The sequence below is a fragment of the Acomys minous genome (assembly GCF_964271855.1).
Source record: "Acomys minous genome assembly, chromosome: 5".
Classification (NCBI taxonomy): Eukaryota; Metazoa; Chordata; class Mammalia; order Rodentia; family Muridae; genus Acomys; species Acomys minous.
The window spans coordinates 73,376,494-73,393,400 of NC_140494.1; the positions used below are offsets into that span (position 1 = coordinate 73,376,494).

The 16,907-nt window shown below is 40.8% G+C and overlaps 1 protein-coding gene across 4 annotated transcripts in view; it reads right to left on the reverse strand.

The window, feature by feature from the left end:
* CNTN5 (contactin 5) overlaps nucleotides 1-16,907 on the reverse strand; it is a 1,112,028-nt gene that overhangs the window by 21,672 nt on the left and 1,073,449 nt on the right. For all 4 annotated transcript variants that reach the window (XM_084782482.1, XM_084782479.1, XM_084782480.1 and 1 more), the window contains 2 exons: nucleotides 7,034-7,220; nucleotides 6,461-6,573 (listed from right to left, as the gene is read on the reverse strand). In XM_084782482.1, the coding sequence (XP_084638608.1) occupies nucleotides 6,461-6,573; nucleotides 7,034-7,220 (300 nt within the window). The remainder of the gene's footprint in view (nucleotides 1-6,460; nucleotides 6,574-7,033; nucleotides 7,221-16,907) is intronic.

Consider the following 16,907-nt stretch of genomic DNA (forward strand, 5'->3'; position numbering starts at 1 on the left):
GAACTCACAGAGATCTGCATTCCTCTTCCTCCAGGTTCTGGCATTAATACATATGTTACTATACCCAGTTCCAAAGCAGCATTGTATATGTTGATGCATGAAATAACATGATCCTCTCTTTGCTCTTTGGTAACATATATCCCATCCATTCTTGGATCTGAATTTGCTTCTAGGTCTATAGGAAAGTGACTGTTTGAATATTTAATACTCTATAGTTATAAGTACTTAAGTCCTTTCTGGAAAAAGATGTCATAGCTTGAAGACACATGCAAAATGATATGTGCATTTCTACATCACACCTGACACAGCACCATACTTGCATATCTGTCAGAGAATTAGGGGCCTAGCTTCCTGACACACCCTAATGTCAGACCCAGATTTGCAGGACCACCAAGTGTGGGGTGTACCGTCGTTGGAAACATTTCACAACACAGCAATGCACAGAATCCTGGAGGATGGCTACAGCAGTTTCTTTAAGCTTAAAAATTATAAATCTATGAGAATTTATGATTCTGATTTTGACTGTAGCACAGTCATGAAATATGATCCTATCGTCTATGTTTATGTAATTGGAAAGTGAACTTATGAGGTTGGAGATGTATACAAATTGTTGAGTTACTGACAGACGAGTGACAATTTCAGAAGACACTGTTAATACAGTTCAATCAATTACAGTTTCTAAAACCACAGCCAGCAACGCACATTGCACATTTTTATAAAACACAGAGGTGGAGGAAAACTTGTGGATCAGTTGAAATCTAGGAACAGAAGGTTGAAACAGCAAAACTACAATAAAAATCAGTTAATAGCTGCAGAAGGAGCTTGATATTACGTGCGGCTTTTATCAGGATGTAGGAAGAAGTAACACACAGCAGTAAAGGCTTTTTACCAACTAAAAAGTCAATTAATGGTTAATCTTCATTACTTCAGAGCATCTTGGCCAGTTGAAAATCTTGATTTAGAAAGGTGAGTAAGAAAAAAAAAAGACTAAAGAGTTAAAAATATGTGTCAAAGACATTTACTGACAGTAAGGAGGCCAGGGAGATCCTCAACAATTTGGGTGTTTCTAGATTGCCCGTTACATTGACAGCTATCTTTATGCATAAAAGAAATTGTCTACTGTAGTTTCAAGCTGTTTCTAATTTTATTTAAAAAACAAGAGTGTTAGATTATCCAAATAAGTAATTTTAATAAATATTAATTAGTATTGATATCATTTAAAATGATTACATTTGTTTATTGTCTACATGTATGTGCACACATACGGTGCATCTGTAGAACAGAAGTTGGTTCTTTCTTTCCAGGCATAGAACTGGTGTAGAGAGAAATGGCTGTTCTAAGTATATGAAGGGAACAGAGTGCTGAGTATACAACAAAAAATGTGCTGCTGATGCCTACAGATGCCCCTGACAAGTTGGCATCCTGTCAAGAAGGCCACTCCCCAGCTTTGTATCTTTGGAAAAGTTGAAGGGACCAATGGTGGGGGTAATGGGTTCTAACACCCCATGGATAAGCAGATAGCAGGACACAGCAATGGTAGGTGACCAGCTGAGCAATGGGGTATGCCTGTATCCCAGCTCTTGGGAGCTTGTGTAAGTCTTAGGAGTCAGACTGGATCTACAAAGCAGAGCAAGGTCAGGACACTTCACAAGACTGTCTCAAAAAGCAAAATACTATAAAAATGGAGGTGGTGGAAGCCATAGACTGCCATGTCCTTAAGCTCACAAGCTCTCTGAGGAAGACATGGAGATGTGTGAGCATGAGTTTTTCAGTTTCATCAGATGTGAAATAACTCTAGGTGGAGTTAACTCTCAGGCGGCAGAGAGCATTAGCTTATAACTGAATTGTAAAAGCAAAGGAAAATCTCCATGCATATTGATGGGCCATTTGATAATTAGTAAATGTTTCACCTAATTAATGCCTACACTTCCTAGCTATGAATCAGGTTGGAAGGTAGAGACAGAAATCTGTAAGAAGGGGATTTTAATCTAGAAAAAAAGATTTTCTACGTGTAGCCTGGAAGTAATAAATAAATGTTTGTCTTCTGGTTTGTAGCCCGAGGCTCCTGCCCTGAATTCATCTGGACAGCCTGAGTGTTCTCTGAGTGGATACTTTCTCTAGGGAGGGAGGAGGTGTGTCTAGTGTGAGGAACAAAAGCAACCGTCCTCAATTTCCTTGACTACCAAGATACCTCTGCCTTGAAGTTCCCAGTAATACCATTGGCAAGTTATGTTTTAATAGGTGAGGATGACCTTACATGATGCCGTGGAAATATAAATGTCTAGTGTGTTCTGTTCCTCTTTGTAGACCTTTTATGCTTATGGGTAGATGGGGGGCAGGGGCATGGGGGGTCAAGACATTGGCATCACTGTTGGCCTGGCAATACAGGTGGAATCACACAGGAGGTATGGTCCCCATCCCACCTGAGTATAAGCCAAGTTTGCATGCACTTCCCTGTGAAGTATCACCACTGTACAGAGACCCTGGCCTAGACTGTGTTACTCTTAAGAGTCATCTTCCAAGTCTGTGTTCCCTGGGTTACATCTTTTTGTTTGTATTCACAGGTATGGTTTCCAGCCACATCCCTGCTCCATGGTGCCTGTCAGGAGAACTCTGCCCTAAGCCCACTGCATATAGTGAAGGCTTCTTATCAAGAGGCCTTTTGAGTCCATGGTTTTCCTGAGCATTGTGCTGCTAGCAGAGGTTCTAATAAGGCAAAAGAGTGTGTGGAAGGTCTGAATCCATGGGAAGTAGCTTCTTTTATCCTGGTGTTTTTATCCCTGTGGGATATAAGGGTGTAGAACTCCTTCAAGATAATGGAAAAGAAATATCTTGCAACCTGCTGCATCTTTTGTACATTTATATAGCTAAGATGAGCTATGTAGAGGCTCTTCCCCAGCAAAAAGGTACTCCAAAGCGGTGTGTGTATTCTTCACTAAAAGAACACAGGGGTTGTCTGGTTTCTTTGTTAATATACTTAATGTCTTTCATCTAGTCAGGTAGTCTTCTCCAATAGAAAAAAAGTCATCTATTTTCCAGCATATGCTTCTTAAACACCAAATTATTTTGTACAAATTATCTAGCCCTTAAGACAATATTGAAACATAAATATTGCTAGTGCCATTTTTTACTAGTTTTAATGGAAGAAAATGAAACTCAGGGAGGCTAAAATATTACTCAGAATTATGCAGGTAATATTTGAACTGAAGTCTATCTGACTTAAAAGCCAATGATCATTGTCTGCCACATCACAACAAATGGAAAAGCCATGCTGGAAAAAAGATGAATGTTTAATAGATGAATAATTGCTTGAGATCTTCCCTGCTGTGTTGAAATTAATGCACTTATTCACCTCTTTTAAGGGTGTTGAGGATGAGTGTCTTTGCCTTCGAGGGGCTCCCTATTGTTGGGAAATCAGTTATTGCAGATAAAGTATAGGGCTGGGACAAATATGGACACAGTGGATTGAAATGGCAGCAAAGAGATCAGAGTACCCCTGCTCATGCTGGTTGGTTTAATTGCTAATTTGACACAACCTGGCATCACCTGGAACTAGAGTCTCAGTAAGTAATTATCAAGTTCGAGTCTGCCTGTGGACATGTTGACGGGGGATTTTCTTGGTTGTTAATTGATGTTGAAAGATCCAACCAATTGTGGGCTGTGCTGTTCCTTAGGCGGGGATTCCTATTTTAGGCTAATAGAAGGAAAGGTATCTGAGAGGAAGCAAGCTGGGATGTACATGCGTATTGTTCTCTGCTCCTTGTGGTGGACGTGTTGCATCAGGCCCTCGCTTGACCTCCCCTTACAATAGAGTTGTAAGCTCCAAACTCGTTTTCTTCCCTAGGTTGCTTCTGTTGGGTATTGTATTACAGCTATGGAAATGAGACTGGAGCCAGAACACTGGGAGTGGTGGGGACTGTTCATCTTCCTAACATAGTTTCTTTTTTAAAAAAAGTATATTTTATTAATTTATTCATATTACATCTAAATTGTTATCCCATCCCTTGTATCCTCCCATTACTCTCTCCCTCCCATTTTCCCCTTGCTCCCCTCCCCTAGGATTGTGACTGAGGGGGACCTCTTCCCCCTGTATATGTTCATAGGGTATCAAGTCTCTTCTTGGTAGCCTGCTATTCTTCCTCCGATCCTATTGGGACGCTAGGTAATAGAAGCATGGGAGAATGGGGAAATAGAAGAACCTAGAGGGTCCTAGAAACCTACAAGAAGAACATTATGATTGGCAGATCCAGGCCCAGGGGTTCTGCTCAAACTATGGCACCAGCCAAGGACAATACATGCAGTAAACTTCGAACCCCTACCCAGATCTAACCAATGGACAGGTCATTCTCCACAGTTGGGTGGAGAGTGGGATCTGACTTTCACACGAACTCTGGTGCCCCATATTTGACCACATCCCCTTGATGGGGAGGCCTGGTGGCACTAACATAGTTTATTTAGCCATTTAGAACTCAGGCTCCCTGGAGGGGCACCTAAGCCGCCAACCTTCTAGGTAGTCATGTGACTTTATCTTGTATTTTCAAGCATTGTACATTGCTTTTCCAGTTCACAGAGCTATTTGTTTACTTCCTATGATCTTGCGTTTGTCCTTGAATGGTCTGTTGCCATTCTAAAAATAGAGCTTCTCTTGCTATTGTGGAGTATACCTGCCTTAAAGGATGAGTATGAAGGATGTGATCTCTTAGAGGAAGACACGGAAATGCGAGGGCTTATGGAAGACCAGAAAATGACCCATGTACCCCATTAAAAGCTGCAATTGGATATCTTTGAGGGTTAGAGTCAGATCTAAGTATGTGTGTGTTCCAGTGCGAGTTGTTCTGTGAGCACTATTCATTTTAGCACTAAGTTGTTCCCTGAAATACCATTATACATCCTCTCCATGTGCACACATGAGTGTGCATTCCATTTGTCACTGTGTCTGCTGGAAGTTTCAGACTTTAGTATTTTATGGACAAAATACTATGTCACTGTTTCTCATAGAAAACCAATTATATAATGGTTTTCAGCCTGAATGCTATCATAAAAACACTTTCAAGCCTATTATAAATAATATTCAACTGGAAATTCTGCACAAAGTTTAGTGCTGAGCTATGACAATCTGCAACGAAAGTTAGAAATTAGGACACATCAACCCATAGGCTACATATATTTTTTAAACAACGCTGTTTGCCAAGCTGTGTAGAGGTTTGCACAGCCAGATTGTCTATAAACCCAAGGTAAGGTAGCTGTGGAATGTGCGTCTTTAGCTCGCTGCTCTCTCTACAACCTTCTTCCCTTTTAATGTGCTGGCCCCAGCATTTTATCTTTTTTTGTATGTGTTGTTTTTAGCAGAACATCATTCTATTTAATCATGGAGGTCAAGGCTTTGTCATCTACCAACAAAGTTTACTAGAGAGATAGACCAGGATCCTCCACTTGGCACCAGTTGCTCCAGGGTTGTCTTCACATGAATTGCTTTCATAGTGAATTAAGGGTGCTGTTGTTTTTCTCTCCTATTTTCTTTCATATGCCTTATGGATTTGGAGCTGACTTTTACTGCTGCATCCCACATCACAGGAAAATGCTCAGTCCAAGACATAGACACAATACGATCAAAGATTTTCCACATGACCTAGTTATCTGACATGTATTTACCAAAAGGATGTCTTTTAGTTGAGACATCTGAGATATTTGCACATTAGTGATGACTACAATACTGTCTATGAGAGCTATATTATGGAACTAACTGAGGTGTTCAACAATGAAAGAATAGATTTAAAAATACACACAATGAAATGTTCTTTTCTTTATGTTATTTTCAGGAAAATGGATGCCACTGGAACAAATTGTGTTAAGCAAGGTAAGCCAGATGCAGAAAGACAAATACCACAACTGTTCTCCCATTTGTGGATCATGCATTCTTCTATATAGAAATATAAAACCATATATATATATGTTTATACACACACACACACCCACACCCACACACACACACACACACACACACACACATATATATATATATATATATGAGACTTAACTAGAAGTAATATAATCTAGGGCAGTGGTTCTCAACCTGTGGGTTGCTTCCTCATCAAGGATCATGACCCTTTTATAGGAGACATATCAAAAATTTACATTATTTCATAGCAGTAGCAAAAGTACAGCTATAAAGTAGCAGTGAAGATAATTGTATGGTTGGGAGCAACATCAGAACCTGTATTAAGGGGTGACAGCATTAGGAAGGTTGAGAACTACTGGTCTAGGGAGATAGAATCAATGAGAAAGGGATGGGTGAGAAAATGAAGGCTGGGGTGACAAGAAGAAATACATACATCTGTAATACATACATCTACTCAAGCTTTGCAAAAACCACGTCTATGAAGAAGAAAATGCTGTCAAGAAAACAGAAACATTCTTGACGGCCATCACCACAGGGTTTGTCTAAGTATGAGACACTAACCTTATAACCCATGACTTCAGACTCGTTGGCTAAGGGTCTCACGGGATCCCAGTGCAGGGAGACCTGAGAATCCTGCTGCTCCCACCTGAGGTTGTCTGGTGGCTCACTAGGGGCTGCAAGAGGGAGGGAGGGAGGGAGAGAGAGAGAGAGAGAGAGAGAGAGAGAGAGAGAGAGAGAGAGAGAGAGAGAGAGAGAGTGAGCTGACCATCCTGAAACACATTTCTTCATTGCAGCCCTGAGTATTTCTGTCTTCTGCGTGTCTGGCTGGTGCCATAGGCTTCCCTCCAGCAGGAATCAGATAGGGAGGGTTTTGCTCCAAGAGTGTCATTTTAATAGCTACGGCACTGAGCTTTTGAACTTGAATCCTTTTATCTCCCTTCTGTGTCAAAATCGCTTAGCCTTGTTTCACAGGATGATAACCTTTACAAACTGTGAATGCAAAAATTTTTTGAGCTGGTTTTGGAATTCAGATCTGTGCACTGAAGCAAGACTCCCTTTTGACTCTGCTTATTATTCACCTCTGTGGCTTCTGATCATGTGGCTTTCAAACAAACAAAAGCCCAGGTCACTTACGGTGTCTCTTGGTGGTGGCACTCACTTCCCCGCTGGGTGGCCCATATCCTGCTCCATTGTAAGCCCTGACTGTGAGGTGATAGAGTGTGTGGCCTTCCAATCCCGTCAACATGACGAATGACTCATTCCCTCTGGTTCTGACTGTTTCTGCAGAGTCTTCTGGCTTCATATCTTTCCAGTAACCAATCTGTCAACACATTATCACAAGACAAATTAATTTTAAGATTTCTCTGGGATTGTGACTGCCTGGCACACTTCTCCTCTTCCCCTCTGCTCCCCTCCCCTCTCACCCGTGCTCACCCACCCCCATATGTTGCTTGAGATCAAGTCCAGGAAGAAATTGCCTCAAAATCCCCCAATTTATAGTCCTAAACTGTGGCTCCCCAGACTGCTGTGACTTCTCTCTGAGTGCGCTGCACCCTGGGAGTGCTGTACATCCTGGCATCAAAGAAGAATCAAGGCAAGAAATGGAAGAGCCTTTCCTCCCTTTAATTCTGTTATGGCAGAAGCCACGCCTGCACCATTTCTTCTTCCTCTGATGTGATGGCTACTGTGGAGTTGAAAGGGCCAAATGGCATTTTCCAGATTCTCTTTTAATTAAGCTTGATCTTCTACAAGGTGGGCAATGAGAAGTGAGTTCAGCATCTACATATTTTCTCCTGCATGTTTCAGATGGCTGGGATACAGGAGGCCGCTAAAGGCTGTGATCTCAATAGGGAACTTGTGTACTAATGTGGCTTCTTGGAGACCTGAGCCAGTCTAGATGCTGCCTAAGGGGATGAGAAGAAGAAGAAGAAGAAGAAGAAGAAGAAGAAGAAGAAGAAGAAGAAGAAGAAGAAGAAGAAGAAATGACAAAACGCCACTGCAGCTCTTTATTTTCCTTTTCTTCTTTTCAGATGCATGTGTGTGTGTGGCATCTGTTCCTGTGTGCAAGCATGTGGAGACCCACGATTACTTTTTAGGAATCATCCTTGATTACTGTTTGAGGCAATGTGTCTTAATCAAATCAAATCTTGAGCTCACCAAGTAGCTAATGTTGCTAGCCAGCTTGCTTGGGAATCCCCTGTCTCTGCCTTGGAAGCTGGAATTAACTGATGAACCACCACAGCCACTCAGCATTTACATGCTTATGGGGAGCCAAGATTTGCACATCTTGCTGGTGCGGCAAGCACATTGACTATGGAGCCATTACCTTAGACTGTCTGTTTTCCTTGTATTGTTTTGAACATGTTTATAAACAACATGCACTGATGTTGCCTCCGTCTCATATATAATATGTGTGTGTGTGTGTGTTCTAATATAATTTATTAGAGGTGTAAAAACGTTTGTGCTGCAGCCGATGAGCGTTCCTTTGGGTTTCCTCTTTGGAGATAGAACACATTAGTTATTTTTCTTCCTTTTGTGGCCAAAGCATGGCAGAGAAGGCATGCAGCAGAAGTGGGCAGTATCAAAGCACAGTCCCTTAAGTAGTTAGAAAGTAGAGAGAGGACACACAAGGGAGAGCTAGGAAACCTCAAGGCCCCGCCCCTCAGTGGCCTGCTTCCTTCTGTGAGACTTCCCCTCCTCAGGGTCCCACAGTCTTCCTAAACAATGCTGGGAGCACAGTGGTCATACACCAAGAGTGTAAACAAAATCATATTCAAGTTTCAGCAGAGAATGACTGCAGTTTTGCCTGTAGACACGATATTGCATAGGTTATCCTGCACCTTCCTTGTTCGATTGAGGCAGTTGGCGACTGTTGACTAAGCATGCACAGATATTGAATAGCTAGCACTAGAGCCTGTTAGCTCCCTATTGATGTACTATTCTTTGCTGGTGGAGAACCAACCTTTGCTTATATTTTGCTAGTTTAAGTCAGAGCAGACATGGTGGGATTTTAGACAGACTCTAATCATAGGGTCTTTGAGGTAAGAATGCCTTTATCCCTGTTACAATGTAGGAACGTCAGTGGCCTCCTAGCTATGGCAAGGGCCTTAGCTTCTGTCCTTAATGGCTTCCTGCTTTTAAGTTCATCAGCCTTGTCTTTTGCGTTTCTAGCGTTTGATCTTGAGAGCCATTCTTGAACAATCACACTGCACGTGCTGCCTCAGTTTTGCTAAGTGCTCTCATACAGTTCATCCTGCTTAAAGGAGAGTTATAAGTTCTTCACGTGTGAGCCCTGGCTGACGTATTTGTAGAGACCTCTAATTTATATACAAAAGAGAATTAGAAAAATCATCAAATCTTCTTGGCCAGTCTCCCCACAGAACTGGAAGAGCATACAGTGAGCTTCAGAAAAGTAATTTTCTAAAAGGGGAAGGCACCATTCTGCCTTTCATATGTTCCTGCCTCCATTACTCTCAATTCCAAAGACTCACTTGTCTTTCTTGGACTGAGAAAATATTTTGAACAGAAGAAAAAGTCCAAGTTATTTTCAAGCTGAGAAGTTGGCTGAAAAGTTGCTGCCTGAACAAACGTGCATTCTTCTTTTCTGGTGATGCATCTGATTTCCTAGCTTCTGCCTCAACGTCTCTTAACCAGTATATTATTTTAGATATAATTAAGTATATTTTGATATAGCTAAGTGATTAAATTAAGCAAATTGCAGGTTTTTGTAAAATTACAAAATTTGGATTTCTAAAGATTGAATGAATTTTTAAAATTCTGAAAAACCACTATAAAATTAAACATCTATAGTAAAATAACAGTGTGTTGAGAAACTGATTATGATGAGCAAAAATTCTGTCCACATGAATTCACATCTCAAGCTTTAGATTCCTCAGAGAGAAAAATAAAAGTTCTGTATTTAATACATATAAAATTAACTGTTAAAATATCAAAGGAGATGTAATTAATAATAAACTTGAAAATCTTTACCTTTGTAATGTGGCAGAGAATAAAAAAGCTGGAATGAAGTACATTATTTCTTCAGCGATTTTTAAACTTGGATTGAGGCTATAAAGTACCAGCAAATCACACATACTCTCTGAAGCTGGAACTTTTCTCATTTAATTTTCTCCATCAGATATTGCTTCTATAAACTCAAACTTTTAAGTTCCATATGTGAAATTGTTGCAATAAAGTTAAAAAATACTAAAAGAGATAAACAAAAGAATGCTAAACAAAAAGCAAAATACAATATATGCCTGGATGTACATTAAGAAAAAGTAATTTAAAAAGATACTTAATATCAGCATTGTCTATAACCTATGGTTTTATTGCCCTCACAGGATTTTGTGTTTCCTTTCTATACCTACAATTTTATATCCTGCTTTCATTCATTGACATTGTTATACATACATCCTTTTCCATTTTAAAGATATTAACACATTTGTACATGTGAAATGTAAAATACCACTATCTTTTTTTTTTTTTTTGCTGTCATGATTTTATTACTATGAAGAGACACTGTGGCCATGGCAACTTTTATGAAATAAAACATTTAATTGGGGGTGGCTTACAGTTCAGAGCTTTAGTCAGTGCCATAGTCATGGCAGCAAGCATGGCGGCTTGTCAGCAGGCATGGTGCTGGAGAGGTAGCTGAGAGTTCTACATCTAGATCCACAGGCAGCAAGAAGAGACAGTGAGCCACAGAGGCTTGAGCCTCTGAAACCTCAACACCCCCTGCCTCCTCTCCCCCCCTCTCCCCCCCCAGCAGTGACACACTTCGTCCAAAAAGGCCAAACCTCATAATAGTACCATTCCTTATGGGCCCAATGGGGTCATTTTTATGCAAACCACCATATTCTGCTGCTTGGTCCCCATAAGCTGGCAGACATATCACAATGCAAAACTGCACACAATGCAACTTCAAAAGTCTCCATAGTCTATCATAGTCTCTACAGTGTTTAAAAGTCCAACGTTCAAAGTCTTCTGAGATTCACACAATCTCTTAACTGTAATCCCCTGTAAAATCAAAATGAAAAGCACATTGCGTACTTCCAACACACAATGGCACAGGATATACATCCCCATTCCAAAACCTAGGGAAGACAGCACAGTGAGGAAATACTGGACCAAAGCAAGACTGAAAGCCAACTGGGCAAACCCCAAACTGTGCATCTCCCTGTGTGGTATCAAAGCGCTCTTCAGACCTCCAGCTCCATTGACTGCAACACACTTCCCTCTCCTGGGCTTGTTCTACTTCCTGTTAGCAGCTTCCTTTGGCAGGTATCCCATGGCTCTGGTACCTCCAACATCCTGGGGTCTTCAAAGCAATCCAGGCTTCACCTTCATAGCTTCATGCCATGGTCCCTCTGGGCCTCCGTGCGGGGACACCCCTTTCACACACCTGCCCTCAGCAGCCTTCCTTAGCTGCGGAGGGAGATTCCGTCACCCTGTTCTTCTATCCTTGATTCTAAAGCCAAGACCACATGGCCCAAACTGCCAAGTTCTGCTGCTTGCTGGCGCTGGAACATGGCTCCTTGTTCAAATACTTTTTTTTAAACCAGCTTTCTGTTTATGATGGTTTGATGGTTTCCTTCAATGCCTAAACTTGGCTGTTCTGGAACTCGCTCTGTTGACCAAGCTGGCCATGATCTCTGACAGCCTCTGTCTTCTGAGCGCTGGGATGCACCACCATGGTACACCATCATGACCCTGACTTGCTTTCCTTTCCTTGCTTTTCACTTCACTTTAATTCCTTTTCACAAGTTGGAGGCTTGGCTGGGTGAGGTCCTGCTCTGAGGTCACCACTCCCTTTATTGCACTTGGCATCAGGCTTTTCTTTCATCTGTTTACACCACCCGGTGCTCCTTTCCTGCTCCAACTCTGCGCTTTGCTCAGTCTGCTCCTTTCCATTGTAGCTCTGTGTAAGACTGGCCATGAGTAGCAACACAGCACAGTCAGCGCTACGTTGTTTGGAAATGTCCTTTGCCAAAGCTGTTAATCCACTAAGCTTCAATTTAGCTTCCCGTGTCTTAGTTTAGGGTTTCCACTGCTGGGAAAGGGAAACATTTCATGGGTGCTGGCTTACAGTTTCAGAAGTTCCGTCCATTACCATCATCATGGTGGGAAGCATGGTAGCATCCAGGTAGACATGGCGCTGGAGGAGCCGAGACTCCTGCATCTTGATCTGAAGGCAGCCAGGAGGAGACTCATAACCATTACCTTTTTTTTTTTTATTTAAAAACTTTTAAAATTTATTATAATATTTTAATATAGTTTATTAATTTATTCATATTACATCTCAATTGTTATCCCATCCCTGTATCCTCCCATTCCTCCCTCCCACTATCCCCCTACTCCCCTCCCCTATGACTGTTCCTGAGGGGGGCCTCCTCCCCCTGTACATGCTCATAGGGTGTCAAGTCTCTTCTTGGTTGCCTGCTATCCTTCCTCTGAGTGCCACCAGGTCTCCCCATCCAGGGGACATGGTCAAATATGGAGCACCAGAGTTCGTGTGAAAGTCAGACCCCACTCTCCACTCAACTGTGAGATAATCATTATCTTAGAGTGGAGCATTTAAGTAGTTTACAACTATCACTTTTACTCTAATTAATTAGTTAATTTACAACTGTGTGTGTATGTGTGTGTGTGTGTGTGTGTGTGTGTATGTGTGTGTGTGTGTGTGTGTGTGTGTGTGTGTGTGCAGGTGGAGGCCCTAAATTTGTGTTCCGCTTCTCCTGCTTTTCCACCCTATTCACTGAGTCATTCAAAGCCTGACCTCTATGATCAAGCTAATCTCTTTTGCCAGCTTGGTCTGGATCCTGTCTCTGCCTTTCAGAACTGGAATTGCAGCCAGGCATCATAACCACCCGGCATGTGCTGTGTGCTGGGGATCTGAACTCAAACCCTCATGTGTGTTGTAGTAGGCTCTCTAACCACTGAGGAATCTCCTCAGTGCCCCCGCCCCCACTTCTGCTGTTGTGGCTAAGTCCCAGCAGGTTGCTTTTTAGCGTATTATCTTGATTCCCTAGAACACACCCCAGAAAGGAGATTACGGGCTTGAAAGTTAGGAATGAAATTCAGCTCCTAATACAAAAATGGCACATTAGTTTTCAAAGAGTTAGTACTATTTTTTTTTTTTGTTCCCAACAGACATGCATAAATATAAGAAAGTTTCCATATTGCTACAAGCTTTAGGCAGATCACAGCTTTGAAGCCAGGTTTATATTTAAATTTTATGTTCAGTGCATATCAGCTGCATGTGGGGCAGTTTCCTTAACTCTTCATAAATGTGGGTAAGTGTGCTTCCAGGCTCTTATGGAATCCCACTCACTCACAGCACTCCCTTGGCTCCCCACTCTCTCTGTGAGGTGCTGGTGTTTAATAATTTAGAGTGTTTGCTATGTATAATAATACTATCTTTTTGACCCTTTTGTCTTTTATCATGTTAAAATACTATTTTTTATTTAAGATATAAGTGACATACTAATTTATTAGTGTCAGGCAGGAAATAATGATTTTTTTTTTTTTGCTGTTGTTCAGTGTTTGACGCTCTTCTCCATGTTTTGGGGTATTTCTTTTGCTGAAAATATTCCACTTCTTCTGCAGCTCCCTGCATTCATGAACTTAAATTTTTCTGCCCTTCACATCTACTGTCTCTGTGTTTTTAAAACACAATTTTCTGCATTCTGAGAGTATTTCTTAGGTTTTTACTTTGAAGCTTCAGTTTAAATATTTAACAGTATTGGGGCTGGAGAGTTGGCCCAGTGGTTAACAGCTCTCTTTTACCCCTCCCACACCGGACACACATGCAGGGAAAAGACCCATGTACAAGAAATAATAAAATAAAATAAATTAAAAAATACTTATCAGCATTAACTTCATATCGTATTGTTCCTAATAAGTATTTTATTTTGGCAATTTGGGTCCTGATTTTGTGTTTTCGTCATATTCTGAGATTATATATATATATATATATATATATATATATATATATATATATATATATATCTGTTCTCATTCATTTCCTGAACACCTAAAACCATGAGCTCAAAGCCTTTCTCCTTGGCAAGACATTATCAACTATTTATAATCCTTCTATCTTCTATCATCTAACTATAAACCCTCTTATCTATCTAACTAATCTGTGATCTACTATCTATCTTTTATGTACCACCTTTTAATATAACTTCTACTATCTTTATAGCTACTATCTATCAACCTATCACCTATCAATTTAACACCTCATCTTAGGTCTGTCATACATTTATCATATATATATATATATATGTATATATATATTCATCAATGTATCATTGGTATATTGTATGTCATCTATTTATCTAATATATTTATCCATCATCTATCTCTGTCAGCCAAGGAACTTCTTCTGCCAAACAGTGTGCTCTGAAAACATACATAAAAGTAACATTAACAGTCTGGACAGGTTATATTTAGGGATATATGTGTATATATATGTATACAATAACCAGTAGTAAAACAATGACCATAAATTTGAAAAAGAGTATGGAAGGGTATGTGGGAGAGTTCTCAAGGAGGAAAGGGAAGGCAAAAAAGTTGTAATTATACCATAATCTCAAAACAAAATAAACCCATTTATAGAAAATAAATATTTTAAAATTAAAGAAAGAACCTCACCAGTTAATCATTTTACTTCTTTAGATTTTTGTCATCCTATATAATTACCCATGTACCTTATCCAATTGATTTAAGAGTGATAAAGTGTTCTAAAGAGATTTGAAGGCTGCTTTGCGTGGGGAGATGACTGCATCTCATAATGGTACCTTTTAGATGCTTGGAGCGCGCCATGCAGGTCGATGCCAGATGCCTGGCCGCCAGCCCAAGCCCCCACTCCTACTTTCCCTGCAACAAAGAGAAATCTCCTCGGGCATGAGCTAAAACACAAAGCTTCATCTGCCTCGGTGCAGTTTGTTTCAGTGAAGCAAAGATAAAGGAAAGGGAAGCCAGGGGCTATTCCATTGCTTGCTTGAACCTAGAAAATAGGATTTTGAGGCTGGGTCATTGCACAGAGATGAAAGGAAAGGAAAAACATATGAAGCTCTGTAACAGTTTTACTTCGTGCCACTCGCTGAGATGACAATGAGGCTGTCTTTCTCCTCAGGACTCCATGCTTAGCTTAAGGGGATTTAGGACAAGCTGGGCTTATGTAAGTCCAGAAGATCCACTGGTGCTGCTACAAGCAGCAGTCATAATTAGTGGAAACTGAGGTTGAAAGGCAGCCATTCCACTGCTGCCCTATTGAATCTTCACCGGCACCAGCATTTAAAGACACTCTAACCTTTCATTGACCAAAACTGCAGTTGCCGGCTACATGCCTTGGGCTTATGTAACATTCATCATCAGCATGCCTTCTGCCTAGAGCGGTAGGGTACAGCCAGAGGAGCCTGATCTGCACAGAAGATGCATTTATCTTACTTGGCAAAGGCCAGCCTTCCTCAGTTTAGTCGGCCTGCAGCTTCCTCATCTCCTGAGATGGGCTGGCAGGCAGTGTGATTAGATTACATGAATATTAGCTGCTTTGTGCCCACAGGTAATTTCATCATAAAGGACGCAATTTAATGAATCAAATAAGATAAATAAACAATGATTAGTTAAAGCCTGAATATTTATGAAGCAATGGAATAGTGATTAGTGGATATGAAGTGAGGAAGTTGGAAATGTGGCAGGAATACCAAGGATGACACTTTCTGAATCAACTTGTATTTCTGTTTCTGAGATGCTGCTTTTGCTATCTGAAAAACAAAGAGATTTGCTACCTATAGAGTTTAATTTGTCCTTGTTCTGTGTATTTCAGCATAGGAATAGTTTTCTTCTATTCTCTACCATCTTTACTGAATTTTATTTAGGACACTCTTTTTATCTTATTTTTTTATTACATTTATCTGTGTGCATGTGTGTGTGCATCTGCATGCTGGTGAGCGTGTGTGCGTGTGTAGTCATGTGCTGTGGCCTGCACGTGCCAAGCAGAGGACAACTTGAGTGAGTCAGTTCTTTCCTTCCACCAAACTCAGCCTTGGTAGCACACATTCACCTATCGCACTATCTCTCTAGCTCTCTTTACTAATTTTTTAAATTTTGTTTTGTTTTGCTTTTCGAGAGAGGGTTCCCCTGTGTCCTTGGCTGTCCTGGACTCACTTTATAAAGCAGGATGGCCTTGAAATCACAGAGATCTGACTGCCTTTGCCTGCCAGAGTGCTGGGCTGAAAGATGTGTTATCACACCCTGCCTTTTTTTTTTTTTTAACTAACTTTTAAAAAGAGCACAGTGAGTAAGGAACTCTTGGAAGTAATTTGTTACCTTTACTGCTGTGCTTGAGTAAGATTTATGAGATGATCTACACATCCGAAAGTCTTTTAATATATCTTGATGAAATTAAAGAAGAAAAGTTTTGACTTGAATGTTAATGGTTTAGGTAGAAAAATACTCATCTTGAAAGAATTATGCACCTAATACCATATGATATACCTACCGTATGATGCGTTGAATGCAACCTTTGATACATATTTATTATGAGCATGAAGGACATGCAGGAATATGACGGAATATGCAAGAGCACATTATACGAAGTGAGCTAGGAAGAAGGAAGGCTAATGACTGGTGTGGTGTTTAGTGACGTAGAAAACAGACATAGAGAGAATGAATAGTCGGAGTTAGTTCTTTACAGGGTTTTGGAAAAATTGAAATATACGAGATTGAGCTTACACAAAGTGGGCTGAAGGAAAGGAGAGCGAGGGAGGAAGCAGGAAGAGGAAGGCTGGTGGCGAAGTTGAGGAACATTGTTAATATGAGGATGTTACACAGGTGCCCACAGTGTGGTCATACAGCCTCTACCCCAGTGCGAATTACAGTTCTGCACAAACAGGCTAGAGTGCTCAGATCCACACAGGATTCTTCCTTGAAGCTGTTAACAGACAGATCCTGTCTCTTATGTGGCTGCTTCCTTTAAGGGATCTCATTCCTCGAGTTC